The 23,041-nt window shown below is 44.4% G+C and overlaps 1 protein-coding gene and 1 long non-coding RNA gene across 6 annotated transcripts in view; one reads left to right on the top strand and one right to left on the bottom strand.

The window, feature by feature from the left end:
- The window catches only part of LOC132330471 (uncharacterized), a 52,364-nt gene extending 31,553 nt beyond the window's left edge, over positions 1 to 20,811 (bottom strand). Inside the window, exons 1-2 of the long non-coding RNA XR_009487328.1 lie at positions 20,634 to 20,811; positions 10,877 to 10,958 (exon numbers count right to left, since the gene is read on the bottom strand). This is a non-coding gene — a long non-coding RNA (uncharacterized LOC132330471). The remainder of the gene's footprint in view (positions 1 to 10,876; positions 10,959 to 20,633) is intronic.
- A 178-nt stretch (positions 20,812 to 20,989) lies between these two features.
- The window catches only part of RREB1 (ras responsive element binding protein 1), a 122,043-nt gene continuing 119,991 nt past the window's right edge, over positions 20,990 to 23,041 (top strand). For 2 of the 5 annotated variants that reach the window (XM_059852780.1, XM_059852791.1), the window contains exons 1-2: positions 20,991 to 21,146; positions 21,241 to 21,440. In XM_059852780.1, the coding sequence (XP_059708763.1) occupies positions 21,401 to 21,440 (40 nt within the window). In that variant the 5' untranslated portion in view covers positions 20,991 to 21,146; positions 21,241 to 21,400. Of the gene's footprint in view, positions 21,147 to 21,240; positions 21,441 to 21,849; positions 22,209 to 23,041 lie in introns of those variants that run through there. The other 3 variants (XM_059852808.1, XM_059852800.1, XM_059852815.1) reach the window with 2 other exon arrangements.

Genomic DNA, 23,041 nt, shown 5'->3' with positions numbered 1-23,041 from the left:
CCTCTTTTTATGGCTGCAGTAGATGCCTGAATAAAAGCCACCTTAAGTAACTGTCTTGGGCTGTGTGCTCCCATGTGCCATCCCAGCATCCCAGGACAGCCACTGCTCCACGCTCTTCTGTGCCTCCCAAAATCCTCCTACCTGTGTGTCCGCATTACCACTTTGCTGACAGGATTTCAGTATCCATTCTGTAGCAAACGACTCGAACTACAACCTGGACTCACCCAGGAGAGTTCGTGGCCAGGATATTACAACTTCTTGGTTGTCACTTTTGTTGCAGCAGATGTGGTAAAGATTAAACCTCAAAACTCGCCTTGCAGCACAGAAAATACATCCTTGCAGAGCACCTTTAAATTTGAGCAAGTGCAGCTAGGCTTACTGGCTGTACCAACTTGCATCACCTAATTTCACCTGCCCTTCTCTGCTACCTCTAGGAACTATCAAAAAAGCTCCCCAAGCAAGCTCTTTAATTACTAAATATTCACTATAAAATACTACAAAGCAATATTATATGCGACAAATCCAGAAAAAACATCTTCTCTACATGTCCTCTTGAAAATATCTTGTACTTTGTAATTTGCATAGAATTCTGGAAGTTAGTAAAAATAAAAATGTTTTATTGAAAAAGGCATATGCTGCTCATGGTCAATCACTCATTAAACAGCCTAGCAGTTTGTTCCAATCGTGTCCTCTGACATTAGGAATGAGGATGCTACTATTTTGATAATAACCTATCAAACTGTTTTGCAAATAGTCACTGCATTTTAATTTCTTGAAAAGCTCTGAAAAGGTGAAAAATGCATTTGCAGCATAGCTGCTGTTGCTTATTCAGAAGGGTATATTATTTGAACCTCAAGATATGTTTATCTCCGTGAAAAATACTGCACTAAAAAATTAGTTTAGTAGGTTTTTAATCTATCACTATTGACATTCTGCATTTATTATTTTCTCAGTGGTTCCTGCCAGGTTTTTTTTCTATTTTTTCTTTTCTCATTTCCAATTAAACGTCTGCCACTGACAAAAGCACTTCACAGCGTGCAGTCACTGTCATTCGTGGTCACGACAGATGCAGGGAAGCCCAGTGTAATCATTCAAACTAAAAAATATTTTCAGGCAATGAAATAATCTGTGTGCAATCTTGTACCCTTACAAACCTCTCTGCAAGTGTGTAACTCTTCCCTAGTGCAGAGGAAAGTTTAAAGATGCTTGAGGTACTGCTACCAGCTTAGTACTCACAGCACACAGGATAGTGCACACTATTTTAAAGCTTATGTAAATAATAAATATGTTTTGTGGCCCTTTTGTGCGTAAAATGTTAGGTTAATTGAGAAGTTAGTTCAAATTTAGTAAGTAAAAACACAAATGTACTTCATAGTGAGTACCTAGACCTCTGCTACATGCACATTTACATAGAGAGAAAGAGAAAATATCTGGAAAACCACTGTTTCCTCTGTGATGGAAATAATATACTGTTTATGTGTCATGTTATTTTGAGTCATTATTAATCTATTACTCAGCCAGGTTTGTAGACGTGGTACAGCACTAAACATTTAGGGTGACATTGAAGATTCCGGCCCTGAACTCTGCAGATGTAAGCATATGTGTAACATGTGCTGAAGTGCTTACAGGAATGGAGCAGAAATATGTATCAAGCCCAAACTTGAAAACAGGTGGGTTTAAGTTATACAAGGACAAAGAACAGTGAACTGAGACGCTTCTAGCACTCAGAAATTTAAATGGGTCTTTTTATTCTGATCTCTACCACCCAAAAAAAGAGCCCCAAAAAAGGGGTTGAGAGAGAAATACATGAAATCTAAGTCATAATTTTAAAACCGAGGCTCCTTTTCACCCTTTTTTTTTTCTTTAATTTTTTGGGGTTTTTTTAAATTCACCAAGGGCTGCCGGTCCAGCATGAGCCCAGCTCCCCAGCCTGGCAGGTGTCTAAAACTGGGACAGGAGCACTTCCATGGCACAGACCAGGGCACTCCTGCAGGCTGGGCTCCACAGCAAGGAGCTGGTCATAGCTGGCATTTTGCAATAACAGAACTGAAAAATGAGTGCGTGTCCCGACAGCTGGGCTCCCCTGTCCCCCCGGAGTGCTCCCGCTGCCGTGCCCTCAGGCCCGGCACACCTGCATCCTGGGGGAGCTGCCCCTTCCAGGTCCCGGTGTGTAGGGAGCTCCCAAACCCAGCACCTGCTCAGGGACGCGGCCCTACTGGGGCCACCCTCCTCTCTCCTTGCCTCGGGCACGGCTCTGTTCCCGAGGGGAGTCAGGAAAGGCGGAGCCGGGCTGGCAGCCCCCATCCCGCACCTCGTGAGCCCCAGCCCCTTTCCAAACGCGGGCACCCTCAGGGTGGCACCTGCCCCCGGCTTGTCCACACCCCCTTCCCAAACATCAGGGCTCTCCCACGGCCTGGAGAGGCCTCGGCTGCCCAGAGCACAAGGCCTGGGATAAGCGGGCTGGGGGAGGCGGGTGCGATGTGGGGCGAAATCCCTCTCAGCTGCCCGCAGGGAAAGGGAGTGTCCGTCCCAGGGGAGCTGACGGAGCGCCCTCCTCTTACTCACCTGCCTGCCCGGCACCTGGGGAGGCGGGGGGAGGTGTTGCAATTATCTGGGGAAAGGGACGAGCGCCAGGAGCCCGAGAGTGGGACAGGAATGGCGGGGTTACATAAAGGAGGTGGGCGAGAAGGGGAGCGGGGCAGTCAGGTGTGCGCATCCAGGCTGATCCGGGGGCCAGGGGATGGCCGAAGGCACGCTGGCAGAGGAAGCTCAACACTTGTCCAGGAGGGGCTGGGAAAGCCGAGGGAAGGGGCACAGCCTCACGCTGCAGCTGGTGAGGGTGCGGGCATGGATGCGGGTCGAAAGGGCCGGACAAGGGGCAGGAGCAGCACCGCTGCACGGACAGGCTGGCGACAGGGAATTCCCTCCTCTCCCGGAGGCCCGCAGTCCCCGCTCCCCGCCTGCTGCTGGGGAAACCTGCGCTGCGGCTGCCTGCTAGGAGACAGCTCGGGGGCTGCGGGTGTGCGAGGCTTGCTAAATGGAGGCTCTGCTGCCCTGCTGGTTGCTGCTGTGCTCGGGGAGGGAGGAGGAGAGGGAGAGGGAGGAGGAGGAGGAGGAGGAGGGAGGGATGTGAAAGTGGGTCAGGAATGTAACTAGACTCTGCCCCCCTTGTTGCAGGCGCAGGCGGCGCTGCCTTAGCGATGGAAAGCAGGCATTTCAGTGTTGATGTTCCCCAGCCCTGGCGGCTGACGGTTACTAGGGGATCCTGAAGGATGTGTTTCCCTGTGACCCTTTGAGAAGAAAAACTTAGTTGCCGCAGTAACCAAGTTTGGCTTGGATGCAATGATGCAGTAAATAGCATAGGTGAGCCTTGCTAAATGGAGGAGGAGGAGGAGGAAGCTGGAACTGCACAGGCTGGACAGCTCTTGCAGTCGGGTCGGGAAATGTTTAAAAAATATCCCAACAAACTGTATTAGTTAAGTACACGACTTTTACATTTTCTCATGCAATAAAACTCTCAGGATTTCTCACCTATTTGTTGTAAACTACTAAGAAAACAGAGATAGAAGGAAACTGCCTTAGTGATGTAGCATCAGGTACAGACCTCATCCACAACTGCAGTGGCCCTGAGCAGCCCTTTTCAATGCAAAAAAAATTTTGTTTGATGATCTGAATTTTTGAAAGTAAAGGAGTGTGAAAGAAGGTGAAGGCTGGCTCAACACCTTAAGTTTTCATCCATCTTCTTTTAAACATTCCTTCTTTAGACTAACAATTTTCAATTTTGTTACTTAGATTAAAAGAGAACCCATCAGCCCTGCTTCCAAAGGAAATCCACAAACTACTTTCGAAGTGGAAAGCAAACTAAAATAACAAGCAAATAACTGAGGGCCCATTATGCCTAATTTCTCCCTATTCCCACCAGTTGTTATCATCTGATTTCTATCTTCCTCTAATAAGAAACACTTTCATTCACAAGAGTAGGAAATCACTTCTCAGAGTTTGAATGAAGAACTGAAAGGAATCACAGAACACGTATACTGTCACATATCAATTTATTCTTTAGTTTTCTTCCAGAGTTGTGTCTTTTCTAAAACACTGGTATTCTAAAGAAAGAATGGTTTGCTGTACCATGGCTCATTCTGCTCCCAGCCTGAGGACCCACAGAGAACTGAGCTGTCAAGCTTACAGATGCACCAGGAGTGAGGGGACACACGGACTGTCAGAGCAGACCACACAGCAGATAGGGGTGCATCCAGTCGATGGATGAGTGTATTTGTGTACATTTCATTAAGGGAACAAAAGTCACTGGAGCAAACTGTGCAGCTATTCCTTTCTCTCCCTTGAATATTTGTCAAGGCAGTATTGCCGTGGATAAACATCCCTTTAGCTTATTCCACCTCTGAAAGCTACTCAGTGTTTAAAAGCAGACATGCCCTTTAATTCAAGGACATTCAAGGATGCATCATGAATATTACTCTTTCTACTTTTTTCCATGAGATAATTTTTCCAGTTGATTTCCCCTATCATTTTCTACTAAAAGATGAATTTAATAAAAAAAGATACATGGATATAAGCAAATTGTGGTGAAATATAAATAAAATATTGTACCACTACTCCTGTTTTATTAAAAAAAAAAAAAAAAGAAAAAAAAAGTAGAAACTAATAATGGTTTAAATGCTATGGGCCACAAAGCTTTTCTTTAACAGAACTCAGTGGAGGGCCTGGGTGATACCTTATAGATGAATGTAGCCTATTGACTCCATAAAGAAAAATATTTAGGTAGTCTTCATCCACAGTTTCAAGATCTATAATGGCTTAGGTATGTCATACTTATTTTTTTGGTGGAACATTACTTGGTTTTGTCAACTTTCCTGGCAATGCTGAGCAGTCAGTGGACAGTCTTTCCTCCCATCTGCTTGCCAGGGCATCTGCCCATGAGCTGTCTTGCAGATCAGGGCAGGGGGATCCCACAAGTCTCTGTCATTGTCAGTGAAAATGCCAGGTTAGAAACTTCCTCTCTGGGGACTCCCACAGAAAGTTTTGATGGTCCCACCTGTCGCCAGCATATTTTCCCTGTGTGTTGAGGCAACTCAGGAAAATTAAACATGCTAGAATAAGTACTCGTGCTACCAACCATTCCTTCCCTTACTGGCAAGGAGGATCTGGTTTTGTTGTTAGTCTGGGGCCCTGTTTATGCCCCTCTGGCCAAGCAAAGGGCAAGCTAAGCCTTATGGAAACACAAAAATCCTCCTGTGCTCTGTGCAGGAGCATGGTGTTTCCTATCTATTCCCCCCGCCCCTTTCTGCAGGGATGTGAGGAAGGAGGTGGGGCCAGAAAGTTGCTGCTTTCTAGTTTTTCTTGGCTCTGGCAAAGGCCTTTTTATTCAAGGGTAAATGACAGGGACCTTGACGCCACTCTAAATCTGCAGGGATGTCTTAGAGGTCCACAGAAGGACCAGATAATGTGACAAAGCATGAAGCACAGCTTAGGTATAACAGAGAATTTGACCTTAACCTGTGACTGCTTTAAACAGCATCTCAGACTAGAACTCTATTGCCAAGACTTGGACATGGGCTTAGTCTGTAGTGAGAGGCTGGTGGTTAATGCACAAGTGTGGAAAAAGAAGCATGGGAAAGTTCCAGGTTTGATAGCTACGTCCATCTGCCAAAGTATTTTTCCTTTGTTTTTGCTTTAACTTGCTTTGTACACTGGAAAATCAGGAGGGGGGAAAACCCCACTATTTAAATAGGGCTTTTTCTAGCTGTGTTCAGCTGAGTCCCATGGTTATTAGACAGAAAAAAAAAAAAAGTATTAATTTTTACCAAATCATGTTATAGCAGGCTAGTGTGCATACTTTAGTAAAATACTTATTTTCTGAGTAATTTTAGCATGTCCTGACTTTTAAAATCATCATTTCCAAAATAGATAATAATAATATTTTTAAAAATATTAGCTCATTTTCCTTCTACCGAACAGAGGAACCATTTTGCATCCTACTGAAGTGCCTGTGTGGCTTCAAGGGGAGGATAGATAGGACCTTATTAAGATAGACTCAAAGATTTGGCCACATGCTATTTTTGAGCTTTAGTTCCTTGGTTGGCATCTCGCTCTTAGCAGACTGAATTGCAGAAACTTCTGAGTGAGCAGGATGAAACAATAGCAGCAAAGGTAGGATGCCATACCAAGCTGAATAAGGACCTCAAAGCCCATTACCATTTTAATGATGACATTGTTAAGCAAAGTAGCTTCAAGATTAAATCGTTTACTTAATTAAGAAAAACTAGCTACTTATCGAGTGTTTTACCTCTGGCAACCAAAATACAGCAGTGTTTTCTTTTGGAACTCAGCTCCTGTAGTTTCAAAGATGTTTGCAGCTGAAGACTGTCAGTCAGTCGCTGCACTTACGAAACAGGTTTAAAAGCAGACACGGGTAACAGGATGTGACACAGGCGCTCCTCAGCACAGCATCTGACGCATCCCTGTGCTTTTCTCATAACTTTGAAAGAGGCTGCTTAAGTCTGGAATGCAACAGGTCTCCCTAAAGTTTGAATCCAACAAGAGAGGCTTAAGAAAGGTATATCCCCACATGTATCTTATTGGGAATTATTTCAGTGAACTTTTGCTTATCAGTATTGAAAAGATGTGTTAAAACCAGTCTGACAACTTTTTTTTTTCGTAACACCATGTGCTGGAGGGCCTTGAGAAAACAGTTTTGAAACAATATCAGACCGGAGCTACTGAAATGCTTTGAACAAGAAGAATGTTCATTAAACATATTTCCCTGGTTTCTGTACTGTCCCAAACAACAAAAGTAAAATATTTTACAATTTATAGCCCCTTTTCCAGTGAGATGCTACAGCAAGAGCTCGGAAGATTTGCATCTTGCAAGTAAGAACACGATGGACTTAAAAAGCTTAACCTACTCTGCTTTTTTTCAAAATTTTAGCTGTGAATTTAGTGGATCCTGTTTCAAAACATGCATGTAAAAGCCTTAATTACCCACCCAGCTCCCCTTATCTTAATTCACTGTAAGTCAGCCAACACCCACGGGAGAGGCTCTGCAGTGACTGGACCATGAGAGATGCAGACATTTCGTACTTCACTGGAAATAGTCACTGTGTATAATCCTGCTTTCTCCGAGTTCCTATTAACTAGCACTCCTTGAAGTGAAATTAGGTTTCATTGCCCAAGGCTGTACTCTTTTCTCTCCCGCAAAAGGGCTGTGCTTCAGGTCACAGGTCTGTGCACGGGTCCTCCCACCCAAGCCCAGGGCACAGTGAGAGCGCCTGCCTGACAGATCAGCTCCTCTGCAGCCACCTGGCAGTGCCTGCACTGCACTGAAGCTCTGAGGAGGGAAGACATGGATACGGAATTTGCAAAGCACACCAGCTTCCTGATTCCTCGTTTTCCAGCCAAAGATTTCTCAGTACTTCTCAGCACCTCATTTTCGGATGTGTAGCAAAGCGTTTCAGGTTAGAATAGGTTATTCAGCACCTCTGAAAAGTAGTGTCATTGTATGCAGCTTGCTCTGAAAAAATGGGGCTGAGTGCCACAAAACACAAAACCAAAAAAAAAAAAAATTAGAGGAAATTGTAGATGTCATTTTGCAGGAGATGTTTCCTGACACAAAAGAAGATGCAAACAAATCATGCTAGAGTGAGAGGGACTGGGTTTGAAGCATACCAGCTAAGACTAAACATGAAATTCACCTAGAGGGTAAGAGCCTTTCAGCTGGTCAGCAGCAGAACAATTTAAGAAAAATCAGGATTTTGAGAGAAATGTATTACAAAAATGTAGGGCCCAACTCTAGAAATGTTCACTGGAGATGCTACCCAGCAGGGAATGATAAAGGAAGAATCACCTTTACATCTAGGGCTGTTTTGAAGAGCTGCCATTGATGGAGGTTCCTCATAGGCATTCCTGGGAACTGTGTCTGTGTCTGTTTTAGTTACTAGGAAATAGATGGTGGATCCTGCTATTGGCAGGACCTTTTGCACATCCATCTTGGTATTTTCTTTGAAGTCTTGGGTAATCGCAAACAAGAGTCTCTGTAGAGATGACTTCTGCAACACAGGAAACACCTGTACACTCCTCAAATTATTTCTCCATGTGACAAATGCACACCAGCTCTGCTGTGTCACAAGGTCTTTTCACCCTAAAAGTTAAGGCCAGGAGTGAACCACACAAAAAAAGCACTGGATAAGACAAAATCCTTCCCCTAAACCTTTCTTCCTTTTACCTCCTACTCTGTCTTCTCTGGTTTTTCCCCCTGTATTATTCAACCCACAGCTTGCCTTCCTAGAAGCATCAATCTATCATTCCCTATATTTATTTTTGTGTCTGTTCCTGAATTATCAAGGACCAGCAGATTCTTTTTTTCTACCAATGTGTGTAGAGCAGAGGTCCAGCCACAGGCTGGTTTGCATTTAGAAGTTGTAAAAGTAGGAGCGTACCAGTCAGTGATGTGATTTCTGTAATTTCTAAACATTTCTCTTCAAACATGGTTATACAGCTCACACCTCTCCTCCTTGATTAATTGGAGCCTACTCTATTTCATGCACTGAAATGCACACTTTTGATACAAGCAGGCCCAGAGCTAGGAGGGGGGGCTCCTGTTCCTGGCATTTCTACATCTTGCTGATTCGCTGCCCTCTCGCTGCCTCAGCTCCTTCAGCTCTGCAATGGTGCTCCCAAAGCTGTCTGTTCTATTATAAAGTGAGTTAAGTTTCTTGATGAAGAATATGGGATTAAATCAGACAGCCAGAGCTGTTGTAGAAGTATTACATATGAGTATCGCTGCATGGAGCGTTCTCCAACACCTTATTAGTACACACAAAGCAGCAAGAGTTTATTCAAGGTTAGCATCTTCTACTCTTAAGCTTGGCTATGGTAGAATAGCATCTTAGATAAGAAAATACTTGTGCAGTGTGATATCATTAGTGTGGTCTGCTTCAGATCTTGTCATGATCCTGGCAGAAATGTTTGCAACAAGGAAAAAAAAAGCTATTACTCTTTTAACCAGTTACTAACCTCAAGACAGTCTGTACTTACAACGAGGTAATAAATGTTGTACAAAGAGCATCTCTTCCTTTGTTCTCTGAAATCAGGATGGTTTCTAGTTATTTAAGTGTTCCTATTTTATTACTAAGTGCTACTCTATATCTCTCAATATTGTACAGAAAACTGATAGTAGGTGAATTACACAGTTTTGGAATTCCTTACAGTTATTTCTGTAACTTTATCATTTCTTGGAGCAGGCCTCAGAAATTAGTTTTGTAGGATGTAGCATATGTTGGGTAATTCACTTTTATAAGCCCTTAGACCTGTTAGTTACACTGCCTTATTTTGTTGCTGTTGAATATGCCCAGCAAGACACTGAAGGGTTTTTTTATGAGAAACACAAAGAAACTTGGAATTAAAATCCTCCCAATTAAAAAAAAAAATAGTAATTCATTGCACTGAATCGTGTAAACAACTTTGATACCAGAGGCACTGCTCCTTAATCTGATATCTGAATTTATTAATGGATATTTTCAGTTTCGTTTTTAAAAGCAACTGAAATGCACATGCAGATTTAGGGTTCTGGATAGGGGAGGAAAGTAATTACATTGCATCTTCACTCTTCTCCAGCTCATCCCCTAAAACATAATTTTCCACCAAAGCAGCAGAGCAAGGTGCACAACAGTTGTACGTGTTGTACATTTTACTAATCTGAAGCTGAACCTTTTCATCCTTACACCATTTTATCTCTAGGTCCTGTCTGGGTCAGACAAAGGGTTTTCCAAAGAATGCCCCAAGAAGCACAGTGCAGGTGATATTATAATTCTGTATATTCCTACAATGGACCAGTGTGTCTGCATCATGGGATCGAGAATTTTGTTTTGGAGAGTTAATGGTAATGCAAATGATAAATAAAATGCTGAAATGGAAAGTAGACCCCAAAGAATGGAAAGCACTGTAATAAATCAACATTTATATTTCTAACTGCAGGTGCTGTGAGGTCTGCAGGAAGGGTATATGGACGAGACACAGCCAGCAGGCAGCAGGCAGCATCATCACTTGGAGCAGATTCACCAGAATCTTGCAAAGTCACAAGCACACAGCTATTCAATGCTTTGGTTAATAACTCATTGAGACTTCTGAAATTCAGAAGCATTTGGCAAACATCTGGTATTACTGGACTGTATAAAGGTGTTTGCAGGTCACATTTACAAGGGGATGTCTGTTACCCAATATTATTAACACCTCTCTTTGCTGTTATCTGCGCATTAACCCCTTCCCACTGTACCAGGAAAATATTCTGTTGTTAGATAGCTGACTCCATCCTCTAATTTTACATGCACACAGGCTATAGCAGAATACCTCTTTAGGATATCATTTTGTCATTGTATGTACAAATAATTACTGGTGTTTGATAATCAAAGAAAACCTTACTGATCATATAATATTTCAAATTATCTATATAAACACCTCTTTACTTATGTCACTCTTCTTTAAAGTTCAACGTATTTCTTCATTATATTATTTGTATTCCTGAAAGCCATTTCTTTTGTGTTCACAGCAGTCTTCCTATCTCCCCTTAATCACAGTGGTCCCCACCACTTTTCCCAACTATTTAGAATTCATTGGGCAGAACCTAACTAGTTTCCTTAGTAATAGTTTTCCAAGTCCTTCAACATGCTGCAGCATATTTTACAAACTGTAGCAGCTTCTAAAAGAATATTTCTCATCAAGTTTCTCTTATCCCAAGATGCAGGAAAATATTTCCATTCATTTTCATCCTATTTTCATCAGAGATCACACAACTGGTTGTATTCATCAGGCTATTAATTTTTAAAATTGGATGACTGTAGTTTGGCATCTAATTTATACTCACATGCTTAAGTTTCAGAATTGCTCAGCAGCCATAGAAGCAATGAATGTGCTCAACACCTCTGAAAATCAGGCTATGTAGGTGCCTAGAAAATAAAACATCAAATATTTGCTTAAGGACATCCTAATTAGAAGAAAAAAAAAAACCTTTTAAAAAAATTTCTTGAATATGGGTGAAGTATTGGTTCCTAGCAGAAGCAGAGCCTATGAGTTAATGGATCTCATGCTCATTCAGAAGTGGCAGATCTGATACGCATATTTATACTGTTTGGCAAATGTAATGATTTTTTCATTTAAAAACTAAGATGTAATTACTAATCCCACAGTCTGATTTCATATATTTGTTTCACTTTTTAAATTCTAAAAAATGTAGTATTATGTTCTATAAAATTTGGGGAGAAACAGCTGGCATTGGGAAATGTGACATGATGGATTTTACTGACCCTGAAAGCTTAGTTTAGGCCCTCCTAATTACATGAAGTTCCCTCTTGTCACATAGCCCTGGGATAATTGGATGGTATGGCACTCCAAAGCCTTTGGGATGCTAAAATAATCATGCATTAACCCTATAAACATACTTGTGCTTTGATGTTCTCACCACTTAGCTGCTAGCTGAATAATTACAATTCACTTGAGATCAACTTTCATATGATAAGAGTGATAGCAATGATAAAGAGGGTGAAGAAGTTGCAAGACACTTGACAAGTGTTTTTAGTTCATATGAAGAGAGGACATCAATTTATAGGAAGTGATATGGAGCAAACCATGTAATTAAAGCTTTTGGTCCCCATTTCATTGCTGGAGGGAAGTGGAGTTTGTGCTCGGTGGCGGGGAGCAGCCACAGGAACTGGTTGTGGCTCTCTGGCTGAGATAAGTTTATGCTGTTCCCTTTGGCAAATCATTGTCTTATAAATTCCTCAATGCTTTGTTCAAAGTGCAGCTGTGTTTCAATAATAACTTATTTCTGTATAATTTCAGTTCAGTGGTTTTTATTACATATGCTGCTAACATTTTCACACGAGTATCCCAGCTGTACAGCAGCCCTCTTGCAGTCAACACTAGCCCAAAATCATGCCAGGAACTGTCTGCATTAATTTCCATGCTACCAAACTTTTGTATACTGAACTATGATACACCACTCCCATCTTACTTTCTCTTCATTCCACTGTTGTCCTAGCTCTCCAAAACTCACCACCTTTATGCCAATTTAACCTCAATTTACTACCACAAGATTTTGCTGTTGTTCCTATTTACAGGCAACATACATGTTGTTTCTATTTTATCCATGTACCAAGTTTTGCAACAGCTCTCAGTTTCCAGATAGGAAATCTGAGCCTGTTCATTCTTTTCCAGTGTGGTTGGGTAATGTGGTGTTCACCAAAGGACAGGACGAATGATACCAGCTCTACTGAATCCCCACATTCAAGCTAGTGCAAGGAATATTTCCTCTCTTTTGCAGTGTCAGTAAACTGGAGTCTACACCAGGAACATCATCAGTGGATCTGTCTTTGAGATTATCCCAAAAAAACTGTATGAACTGTGGGGATTTCTGTCCATTGGCTGGTGGACCAGGGAGCAATGGAAAAACATCAGGCTGGAGTTTACTGATTTAGTCTGTGCCTAAATCAGAACAACAGACTAGTTCTTCTGAGGTGAATCACTCCCATTTACAGCAGAAACCACAGTTCTGAATCTCAAGTCACATAGGAGAATATCGACTACGCAGTTCTTTATTGCATATAACCGTAGCAAAACTCTCTAAATACCAGATAAAAATAAACAGGAAACAAAAGCAATTTTACTTTTCAGTCAGAACACTCATGCAGCTTTCTAGCCTTATTTAGCACGTGTGTATGTGTGTGTAGGGGGATAAGCAACTGTGGAGAGAATTAGTGTCCTTCAACAGAAGGTCCTCATTTTTATATGAGGACCACTGCTCTGAAGGCTCTAAGATGAATTCATCACATTCATTTCAATGTGTTTTCTAAATCAGGCTTTTCATCCAAATCTCAAGAGGTAAGAATACAGTGCTCCCATCCACTGTGCCACTGGCCAGCTTAGCAGTGTTCTCCTCAGCCTCCTCTTGGATTATCTGCTGTATAACTCTTATTCTAGTGACATTAGGCTCTACCCCCAGGCTCTTCTTGGGGGTTTTTTGTGGGTTTTTTTATTGGTTTCTTTGCATTTAATAATTTTAAAAATCATTTTGCTGAATTATTCAGGCAGTTCATTTGCACTCTAAGAATTATCTTCAGCCACTTCTGAAAGGGAAAGGACATGGAGGAAAAACAGCATAATGAAACAAGCTCAGAAGGTGTATATGATATGAGTACGTAAGATTGTTTGGGAAATGATTAGAGAAAATCTTATTTGCAGTTGCCATTTAATCCAAATTTATAGCTCAGATTATTTCTCTGCTGAGTTCAGAGACCCACAGCAGTCTATTACCAGTTCACAAGAAGTTGCAGGAAAAATTTTGCATGAGTGTGAGGATTTCAGGATATTTTCATAGACATTAATCCCAAGAGATTTAGTCCTTTGCTGTAAACACTGATTGCAAGCTGAAAATTGGGAGTTTAAATGTCTTCTGCTCTTTCTAGTGACTTTGAGTTCTTTTCAGGAAGAGGCTGATGTCTGTGCCCTGTTCTTAGAAATCATTTGTTTCAATAGTTGAGATTTCCATACAGTGAATCATTTCAGGTAACAGCTCTCTTGCATTCATTTTGATAATAGGAGTTTAGGGGTTTTTTCCTTTTCAAGTTTCAGTTCAGTTAGAGCAAAGTAATTGAAAACAAAAACAAAAACAAAAATTAAAAAAAAATAAAAATGAAAAAACCAAACCAAAACAAGAAGTTATCTATCTACCAAACCTTTCCTCCCTACATGCTCATTAAGAGAAGCTTCACCTTCTTTTTATTGCACAGAAGGAAAGAAGATTATGGAGCATATTATCTGTTATTTAAGTTGAAGACAGCAATGCAGAAAAATGTATTGAGAATAATTTCTTGTCAAGAATCCTTTATTTAAAAACAAGTGATTGCTGAATGATAAATAAAGGTAAAAGGACTTAAATGCTCTTACCCACATTGCCCGAAATTAATACATTTTGCAATTATTGAGTTTTCTTTTTGTAGATGCAAATACTTTCCTGTATGAAAGCTTCAGAAGTTATCTAAAATATGTCTGTATCTTACACCCCTCTGGTCTAAACAGCTATCTTCCTCTGCCAGGAAAAGCCTTGTGCTGACAGTTTTTGCTGTGGTTGTGGAAGTCACGTCAGTAGAAGAATTCCTTTTACCTCTCTTAGTCATGCATCCATTATGGACAATCTGTTAATAGAGCATGGCTGTTTTGACAAGCAGAGAGCTCTCCCGGTGTAGCTACAGCCCTGTACATTGCAGCAGAGGTATAACTACCCCCAGTACCATTTTCAACAGCAAGACTCTGCTTTTGCCAGCATGGCTTATCATTGTCCGAATGACACAAGATGTGCTGGTGAAAGTTTGGTTCTGACTGCGGAACTCTGCACATTGGCTGCTTTTGGTAGCACAGCTGGGTTCTAAGCTCCATTGCAAGCCATATCCCTTTGCACATCTGCCTGCAGAACTTTATGGCATAGACCTGACCCAGTGCAGTTTTGCTTCTGATTTAAGGAGGTGCAAAGCACAATTTAATAGGTACAAAAGCATAATGACTCTTTTCACACTCATTCACCTAAGCCCCACCATTTTCTTCTGCCTCCTCCTTGATTCTTTGCCTACTGCATCCATTGGCCATTTTTTCCTGGGAATTTGGTTCCTCTCTTCCCCAAATTCTGTCATGCAGCGTCCCCCAAGTTGTATTAATCTCTGCCCTTGAAAGTTGTCCTGCTTTTTCCTTCCCTGCAGGGTAACTGTTTCCTTGCCTACTTTCTTCATGACTGCTGCCTCACTTCCTATTTCTTCACTTCTCTGCTGCTTGCTGGCCCTCTCTGCTGCTTTGTGGGTGCATCTCAAAGCACTGCCTACCATCTTCTCCCTGGAACGGGGGTTTCCTTCTTCCCCACCCCCTTTTCTACTTGCACCCTGTAAGCTATAATTAGCTGTGGCCCAAAGTTAAGAAAATGAACATGCAGGAACACCCTAACAGCAAAATCAGCAAAGGTACAGCCCCAGCTCCCAAGAGAAACTGTTGAATCCCCGTAACTGAGAATACTCAAAGCTAAACCGAGAGAGTACTGAAAAGTGTACTGCACAGAGAATTACTGTGGCAGCCTCAGAGAATGGAGAATAGGAGTTTCTCATCTCTAATCTATGATACCAAAAGATAATAAGTGATGCTTCTACAGGATATTGCCACCTTCCTTTAGCTGCCACTGTCTACTCCATTTGAACAACTGAACATGACGTCGCTGTTAACATAAGCATTTATTTAGTTTAAGCATAACTGCTGAAACATAAGCATTTATTGTGATTGTGAGAGGTTTCAGAATCCACTCTCCCTAGCAAATGAGACACAAGGAAACACACAGCTGGCTTACTACTTGCCTTCAGGAGGGAAAAAATAATCACATTTTAGCTAACAATCAATTAGGTGTGAGAGGCTGGGTGGTCAGTAAGAATGAAACATGTTAGTACCAAATCACAAGCTGGGCATTAAACACTGACTTCTTTTTGCACACCTGTGGTGGGTTTTTTTTGTATTGCCAGGCAACAAAAGTTTCTGGGCAACAATGCAGAGTTTTAAAACAAGTGAAAGTATTGCAGTGGGTGGTTTTGCTTATTGTTCTTTTACCTACTCCGTCTCTACACTGACACACTTGCACATGGATTGTGCAGCCTGTTTCTGAGGCTCTACATTAGTGATTGCAGAATTGCTTGAGAATGTAAATGTCAAACATCTACCCACTAGTTTTTTCATGCTATGTTTTCAAACAGTCTGTCAAGGAAGAAGTAGGCTGTGCTCCTCCAAAATTTGCTAAATAATTCAATATGCAGGAGGGAATCTTAGTTTCATTCATTTAAAACATGCTATTTTTAATACTCCTCTTTAAAGAATTTTTGTTACTAAAACTGTAATAACACTCTTGTGCCTCTGTTGCTTGTTTTGGTTATAAGGCTGAAAGGTATGTCAGCTGATTATCCTTTTAGCCATTCTCTACAGTTACGACTGTATATCCTGAAAGAATAGGTTACAGCTGGAGAACTTTCCCTGAAAGGGTCTAGAAACACTGGTTATTGTTACAATAGTTTAGGTGAATAGTTTATGCTACTTTTTACCTCCTGAAAATTAGAGCTGGGGAAAGGGACTAGTTCATCAAGCTGGTCCAGTCCCAGCAGCAGGGCTGCTCTGCATTGCATCCATCTGCAGGAGACTCCCACAGTGAAAAGAGAGAAGGAGATGGGACCAGCAATTATTGCAGCCAGAAACTTCAAGCAGTCCTGCAATATGTCCTACAGGCTGTGATCTGTTGGGGGGGGGGGGGGGGGAAAGTGGTGTGGGTTTCAGAAACACTATCTTCGTATTTCCATATGAATCCTTAGCCAAGAGGTAGTCTTGGCTGGCTAGGTGAGCCAGCTCAAGGACTGGTTTGCACTGTCAAAATGTCTCAGAGCAAAGAGGGAGTGAATACTTACACATGATCTTTTGCTGTTTGTTATCACTAACACACTGTCTCCTGAGAAGAGACATCCAGCAGAGTGGATGGCTTCATGCCTGGAGAATTACACCGGGATTTTGGGGGAAATACTGGTTTTAATTCCAGCCCTGCCACTGCCAGCCTGTTGGGATGCGAGGGAAAGTGCTTAGGCATGCTGGGATACATCAGCTTTTCTTTCACTCTGAAAAGTCTAATGTTAAGATAAGTTGGGACTAAAGCTTTGGCCTAGCTCATCCAAAGCTGCCCTTGAATACCATGAGTGGGGTTGATGCAGGAGCAAGTTCCACCACTCCCTTGTTCCCCAGTTGCCCAGTTTCCAGAGGCCAGGGTAGCTGAGCATGGTGGTGCATCACATTTCCCTGCACGGGGAAAATGGGAATGCTGTAGTATACTCTATCTTTGGACAAATGTGCTGAGAGAGTTTGCAGCTCATGTATTATGCTCTTCTGTGTGGTTTTCCAGTGCACAAATTCATCAAGTTTTCCAAGCAATTTATAGGAAATATATTTAATTGAACTTTCCCCATTTTATTTTGTATAATTACCCTATCTCTATGGTGGTCACATTTGTCAGTTCTGCATTAGTTCTTGAGGGGTTTTTGATGCAAGAATTCTCTGTGTCTTGGAGAAAAAAACCCCTCTAAGCAAAAAAAAACCTCAACCCATAAGACGATTCAGCAATGGCATGCTTGTTCATTTAAAGAAATAACTGGTTGAAACATAAAGGAAATTCAAACATTTCTTTTGGTCTTGGGTTTTATAAAGACTTATTTCTCAAATCCCTCAGGGCTGCATTCTCTGATCCTCCAAGCAGGCTTTCCCCTGCGTTAGTATGTCAGCCGAGTTCTCCCTCTTGGCACGAGTGAGGACATCAGGAAAAGGATGGCAGCACGAGGACTCCGGATGCTGAGCAGCACAAGCTCAGGCAGGGCATGGGGCCTCAAAATGCCTCTGGCATCCTCTGTGGCTGGACAGCCACAACAGGGTGAGGGAGCTGGGGCTCGGCAGCTGCCCTCACCCATCAGTTGTGAGGTGTTGTAAAGTCAGGGCCCAGTCCTGCCTCTTAGCATATAAAATATGTCTGGTTAGTCAGAGAACTTTACTACACACTGCTTTGGCTGAAAGGGAAGTGTAAATCTGCAAGAAATTACAGTAACTTCTAAAGACTGTGATCTAAACCACAGAATGTTGATAATGTCTCATAAGATGGGGGCAAAAAAAATTTCTAGCTAACCTTTAACTTCTCTCTTAACACTAATATTAGCTTTAGTCTCTGTGCTCTAAGACATCCTCAGGTTGTGGCCTTCATATAAGCTATACATCCTGTTTTTCTTCTCTCCTTGAATACCTTTAATCAGCATCTCTGATATTTAAATTGTGGGTGGCGGCAGAGTTGTCCTATTCTTGGGACCACAGCAGGTGGCTTTTGTCACCAATATTGCTGTGTCACCCAGTGGTGTCAATGAATCTGGTAACACACTAAACATCTTCACAAAACTATTGTTTTTATTTCTACTACAGTTCATTGTATTTAGCCTCATTCTGAAGGATCAGAGAGGTGTGTGAGTTACACAGAAGCTAGAGAAAGTCTTCTTGCCCCTGAGTGTGTTTACAGTCATGTGGGTATTCATGTCCCAATATCCAGAAAATATGAATAATCCTAGGGAAAATAAAAACCAACTTTTTACTTGTCAAAAAGTGGTCAGAGGAGATGGGATAAACCACAGTGATGCAAATGTGAAAAGTGCAGAATGAAGAGGATAGCTGTATCATATAAGTCATGTAGTACCATTTTGGGAGAGTCATTCATAAAAGTGGGGTTTATTAGACAGAAATTACCTCTACCTTCTCTTTCTCTATAATAAGTAATAGAAAAAAGGAACCATTTGCTCAAAAATTCACATTCAGTACTAGATCACAGTGGTGTTTTACCTCTCTGATGCATTATAAAGGTTCAAATGACAGAAGGCTGAAAAACTGAATTATTTCATTTCTCTTGCCCACCAACAGCCCAGAATAATTAATTCCTTAACTGTTAAAAGACGTATCACATTTTACTATTTCATAAACCCTAGTAGTTAATGGGGTTTTTAAGTTATTACATAACTTTTTTTATCAATGGGTTTTTTGTTGGTTTTTATTTTTAATTTTCAGTGTTAATGTAACACAGTATGTACTGGTTCATGCTGCATTCCATCTCACAAAAAGAATAGGGATAAGTACTATAAAAAATTATCAGCATATTTTCTCCAAAGACTAAAATCATGGGTTTTTTCCAATGTGAGTTTTACATGCCCACTTTTTCAGAGCAGATTTCAGATGCTGAATTGAGAAACACTTGTTTTTCTATTCCATCTATTCCATATATCTGCTTGCTAAACTTTCCACATCGAAGGGCTCTTCAGCACCTGCAAGGTTAAAAAATACATTGAGGTTGGGAATCTTCATGTTGAGGAGTCCAAATGCCTCCAAAACTATCTAGAACTATTAGGCAGAGGTCAATGAGACATGCATTGCTAACCTCCAAATAGGATTATCCATACAGGAATTTTCACCAGTTTCAGCTGCAGCCATTTGTGTAAATAAATGGCTGTGCAAACCAGGCCTGGTCTCTGTGAGTTTGTATGTGTGTGCCATGAAGGCTTAAATCACAGTCTTCCAATGTAAATAGAATGTTTCAAGGGCTGAGCCTGAGATGGATAAACTGCTCAGGTTTTTGATTAATTGGGTGCCTGACAGTAAATGATACTGAAGATGCAAGCTGGCTGTAAAGCTGCTGAACTTACCAGCAGTTCTGCCACTGCAGGTTGGCAGGTACAATGGGGACAGAGATGAAAAGGTTAAAGACACTTTGCTATCAGTTTATCAGTTTATTTTCAGTTTATTTTTAATGGTTTACCTTTTTTTTTTTTTTTGGTAAAATAAAAACCTTAGAACAATGAGAATGGGCTTTCTCTCATGTTTGTTGTTAATATTGTGGGGTAAACTATGATATTGCTCCTCTGTCAGTCATCAACTCCACTTGGGTAATACTGCACAGTACCCAGTACAGAGCACAAGTGGCAAAAATTGAGCCCGCAGAAACCACCACATCACACGCATGTCAAAGCTGCAGTTTCACGTTCTGAATATACGTGTGCTACCTTTGGGTTTTGCAGTTGTGGCATTTCAAACTCAAAGTTCACCAGACCTGCATGTGTTTTACTTGCGAGTCCAGAAGGGATGAGGTTTATTACTGATATGAATCACAGCTCATGGCTTTGAGACAGGATCTGTGTATTCCTGACTTGTATGCCTTTATCCAGTATTTGAAAAAATGGTGCAAATGAAGTTAATTGTGACATCTTACATGTAATAGTCTGTGAAAATAGTTGAGGGCTCACTGCCACATACCTGGAATTTCACCTTGTTTTCCAGGTGAATCCCTTTTCAATCAGGAGATAGGATACCATGTAGGCTGGCACAAGCCTTCTGCCTAGAGGCCAGGATTTGATTTCTTTAAAAAACAGACCAGGACTGCAGGTTCCACCTCACCAATAACAGCTTTAAAAGGCCTAGCTTTAGTAGCTCTAGATATAGTGTAAATAACCATTTCCTTTAAGGTAAACTGGTTCCTCCTATACTCATTAGGCACTCCTCGGAAGCAGTGTTGGTTTACTTTTCTTTTTTTCCTATCGAGTTTTCAGGATGGAGTATTGCCAGGTATTTTGTTTTTATGTAGCATTATTATTTGTCACACGACTCTAAACCGGTATCAGTTTTACAGTGAAATCCTCACCACTCCAAACACCTCTCCATCACTTGTTAAGTCTCCTACACCTTTGAACTTCTACGGCAGGGAAAGCGATAGGAAGGATGGTGCGTGCGGAGCCGGGCAGCGTAACTACCTGTACGTGCGAGCGGCCGCATCTCGCCTTTGATTAGGCACAGCATTTGCACCTCCTGTTCCTGTGCTGATGTTCACGGTCCTATTACATTTAACGTGTCCTTTAGGTCTGGAGGGATGACTGACCCCTGCGGGGACCCAAATCGCGCAAGGACGAAAAGTTTCTGAGGAACCAAACACAACCAGAAAGTGACTCCTGCCCGCGGAGTACGGGCTGCGCTGCCTGCGGCCGCTGTACCTGCTGAGGCTGCACCGGGCTGGGAGGCGCAGGAGGATGCACAGACATTTCCACGGCAGCGGAGAGCCTTGGTGAATTCCTTAGAGCCGGCGGCGCGGCACCGCCACCGGCGGCTCCGGATGCGCTCCAGCCCCGATCTGGGCGAGCGGCCGGCCGCCGGGGGACACGCACGCCGGGCCGGGAGCGCGGCCGGCCAGGCCCGCCCGGGAGAGCCCCGCGGGCGCGGCCGCCGGAGCAGCGGGAGGGCGCGGGGCGCCGCGTGGCACCTGGCCGCCCCCCCGCTCCCCCCGCGCCTGCCCCGGGCATCCCGCTGCTGCGCTGCCGGGCGGAGAAGGGAGGGACGGAGGAAGGGTGTGGGGGGGAAAGTTGTGCTCACTCCTCTCCTTGGAGGCGCCCCTCCCTCCCCGCGACGAGGGCGAGTTAGAGATGCTATTTGCAACAGGCTGCTGCTGCCGCGGTAGCGCGTCCCCGGGAGAGGAGCCGGAGCGACACGTGATGTGTCTCCTTATCAGGGTGCGCGGGGCAGCGCGGGGGCGGGCAGGGGGCGGGGGCGCCCGCGGAGCGCGGCGCGGCGGGGTCCCTAACCGTGCCCATCTCTCCCCTCCAGGGAGGCGCGGAGGACGGGAAGTTAGCGCGGAGTTGATGAACTTTGCACATCCACAGAAACGCCATTTTGATTCCTTTTTCCGGAACAAGTTTGCGGCTCCCTCCCGTGCGCGCTCCCCCCGGCGCGCCCCCGCGCCCCCCCGGCGGCCCATCCTCCCGGCATGTCGCGGCGCAAGCAGCCCAGCCCCAGCAAAGTCCGGCGTAAGTACCGCGGGGCTGCCCGGCCGCGGAGCTCCCTCACAAAGGGCAGGAGCGTGCCTTAGCTCTGGAGGGATCTATTTTTTTTTTTTCCTTCTTCTTTTCTTTTTCTTAAGGGAGGGCAGGAAGAAAGATGAGGAAAAATAAACTTCTGGGAGGGGGCAGGCGCGGGCATGAGGACGTTGCAGCGTGTCGGCTGGTCGTGCGACTTATTTAAAAAATGAAATGCTTCTTAGAGTGGGGGGAAAAGTTTCCTTTAAAAAAAAGAAGGAGGAAAAAAGTTTGGCTGGCAGCGGTGGAGATGATGATGAGTTCGTGCAGCCTCCCTCTTCCCTTCCCCCGCTCCTCCCTCTCCTCTCCTCCCTCCGCGGCTCCTGTTTTTTTTTTTTTTTTTTTTTTTTTTTTTCCCCTTCCCTGTTGCAGACTTTCTACCAACCAGCGGCACCAGCCGCGGCGTTTTGCCTTCAGGACCTGATGCTCATCCATATTAAACCGTCTGAGCTCAGGAATCCGGCCAGATCATCCCCCCCCTCCTGCTGCAAAGTTTATTTTTAACCAGCCACCGCCACAATTTGGATGGGGCTGCGAGGAAGCAACATCTTCTAGCCCGGCTCGCCCCCGTCTCCCGAGCTTGCCTTTTAACTTTTCCTTCAGGCTTTTTTTCCTGCCGGCGGTGGCGGCGGGTCCCGCGGCGGCCCCTGCCCGCTGTTCCCGGCTGGGAGGGCCGCGCCGGAGCTGGGAAGTTGGGATGAAGGCGCCCCTTCTCCGCAGGTAGAGCCGGCTTGCGCCGCGCATCTCTCCGCTGACTTTCCGCTCCCCTGGCAGGGCCGGACGGCCGCGCCTGCCTTTCCTCGGCACCCTGGTACCTCTCCCCTCTCTTCTGTACCCCTCTTCCTTACTTTATTTGATTTTTTTCGCCTTTCCTCCACTTTCTCCACCCGCCCCCCCCCCCCCCCCCCCCCCAGTCTTCCTCCCCCCCGTCCCGGTAGGGACGTGCGTGTCCTTTCCCCTCCCGGCCTGCGCGGCGGGGGCGCGGGGGAGCCGTGCCCGGGGAGGGCGGGGGGCGCTGCCCCCCGTGGGTCCCCTCCGTCCCGCTGCCTTTGTGCGGTGCCAGGAACACATCCCTGCGCGGCGGGGCCAGCGGCGGGCAGGGACGCCTGGGCGGCGTCACCACTACAGGAAGGAGCCGGGCAGCATCCGAAGCTGAGGAGGGGTGTCCGGGCCCTCGCCCCCATTCTGCCCCATCTTGGCGGGGGTGGGGGAAGCGGCGAGGCAGAGGTGACCCCCCCTCCCGCAGTGGCGGTGTTTGAGGTGAAAACAAAGTTTGGGGCGGCGCGGCTGCCGCCCCCCCGGCGCGGTGCCCGGTGCGGATGGGAGCCGGCCGAGCCCCGTCTCTGGGCGACTGCGCTCCCTCCCCATCGCCGTTGCTACGGGCCGGACACCCCCGGCGGCGCCGCGGGGGCCGCGCTGAGGATGCGAAGCAGCTCCTCCTGCCCAGTTCGTAACACACGGGCTCGGCATCCCCCCCGCCCCATCCGCCCGGGGTGAGGGGGCGCGGGGGTCGCGGGCCGGGCCGGGCCGGGAGCGGGGCGCGCCGAGATGCT

This window comes from Haemorhous mexicanus, chromosome 1 (assembly GCF_027477595.1).
Source record: "Haemorhous mexicanus isolate bHaeMex1 chromosome 1, bHaeMex1.pri, whole genome shotgun sequence".
NCBI lineage: Eukaryota > Metazoa > Chordata > Aves > Passeriformes > Fringillidae > Haemorhous > Haemorhous mexicanus.
This window is presented reverse-complemented; position numbering and strand designations above follow the sequence as displayed.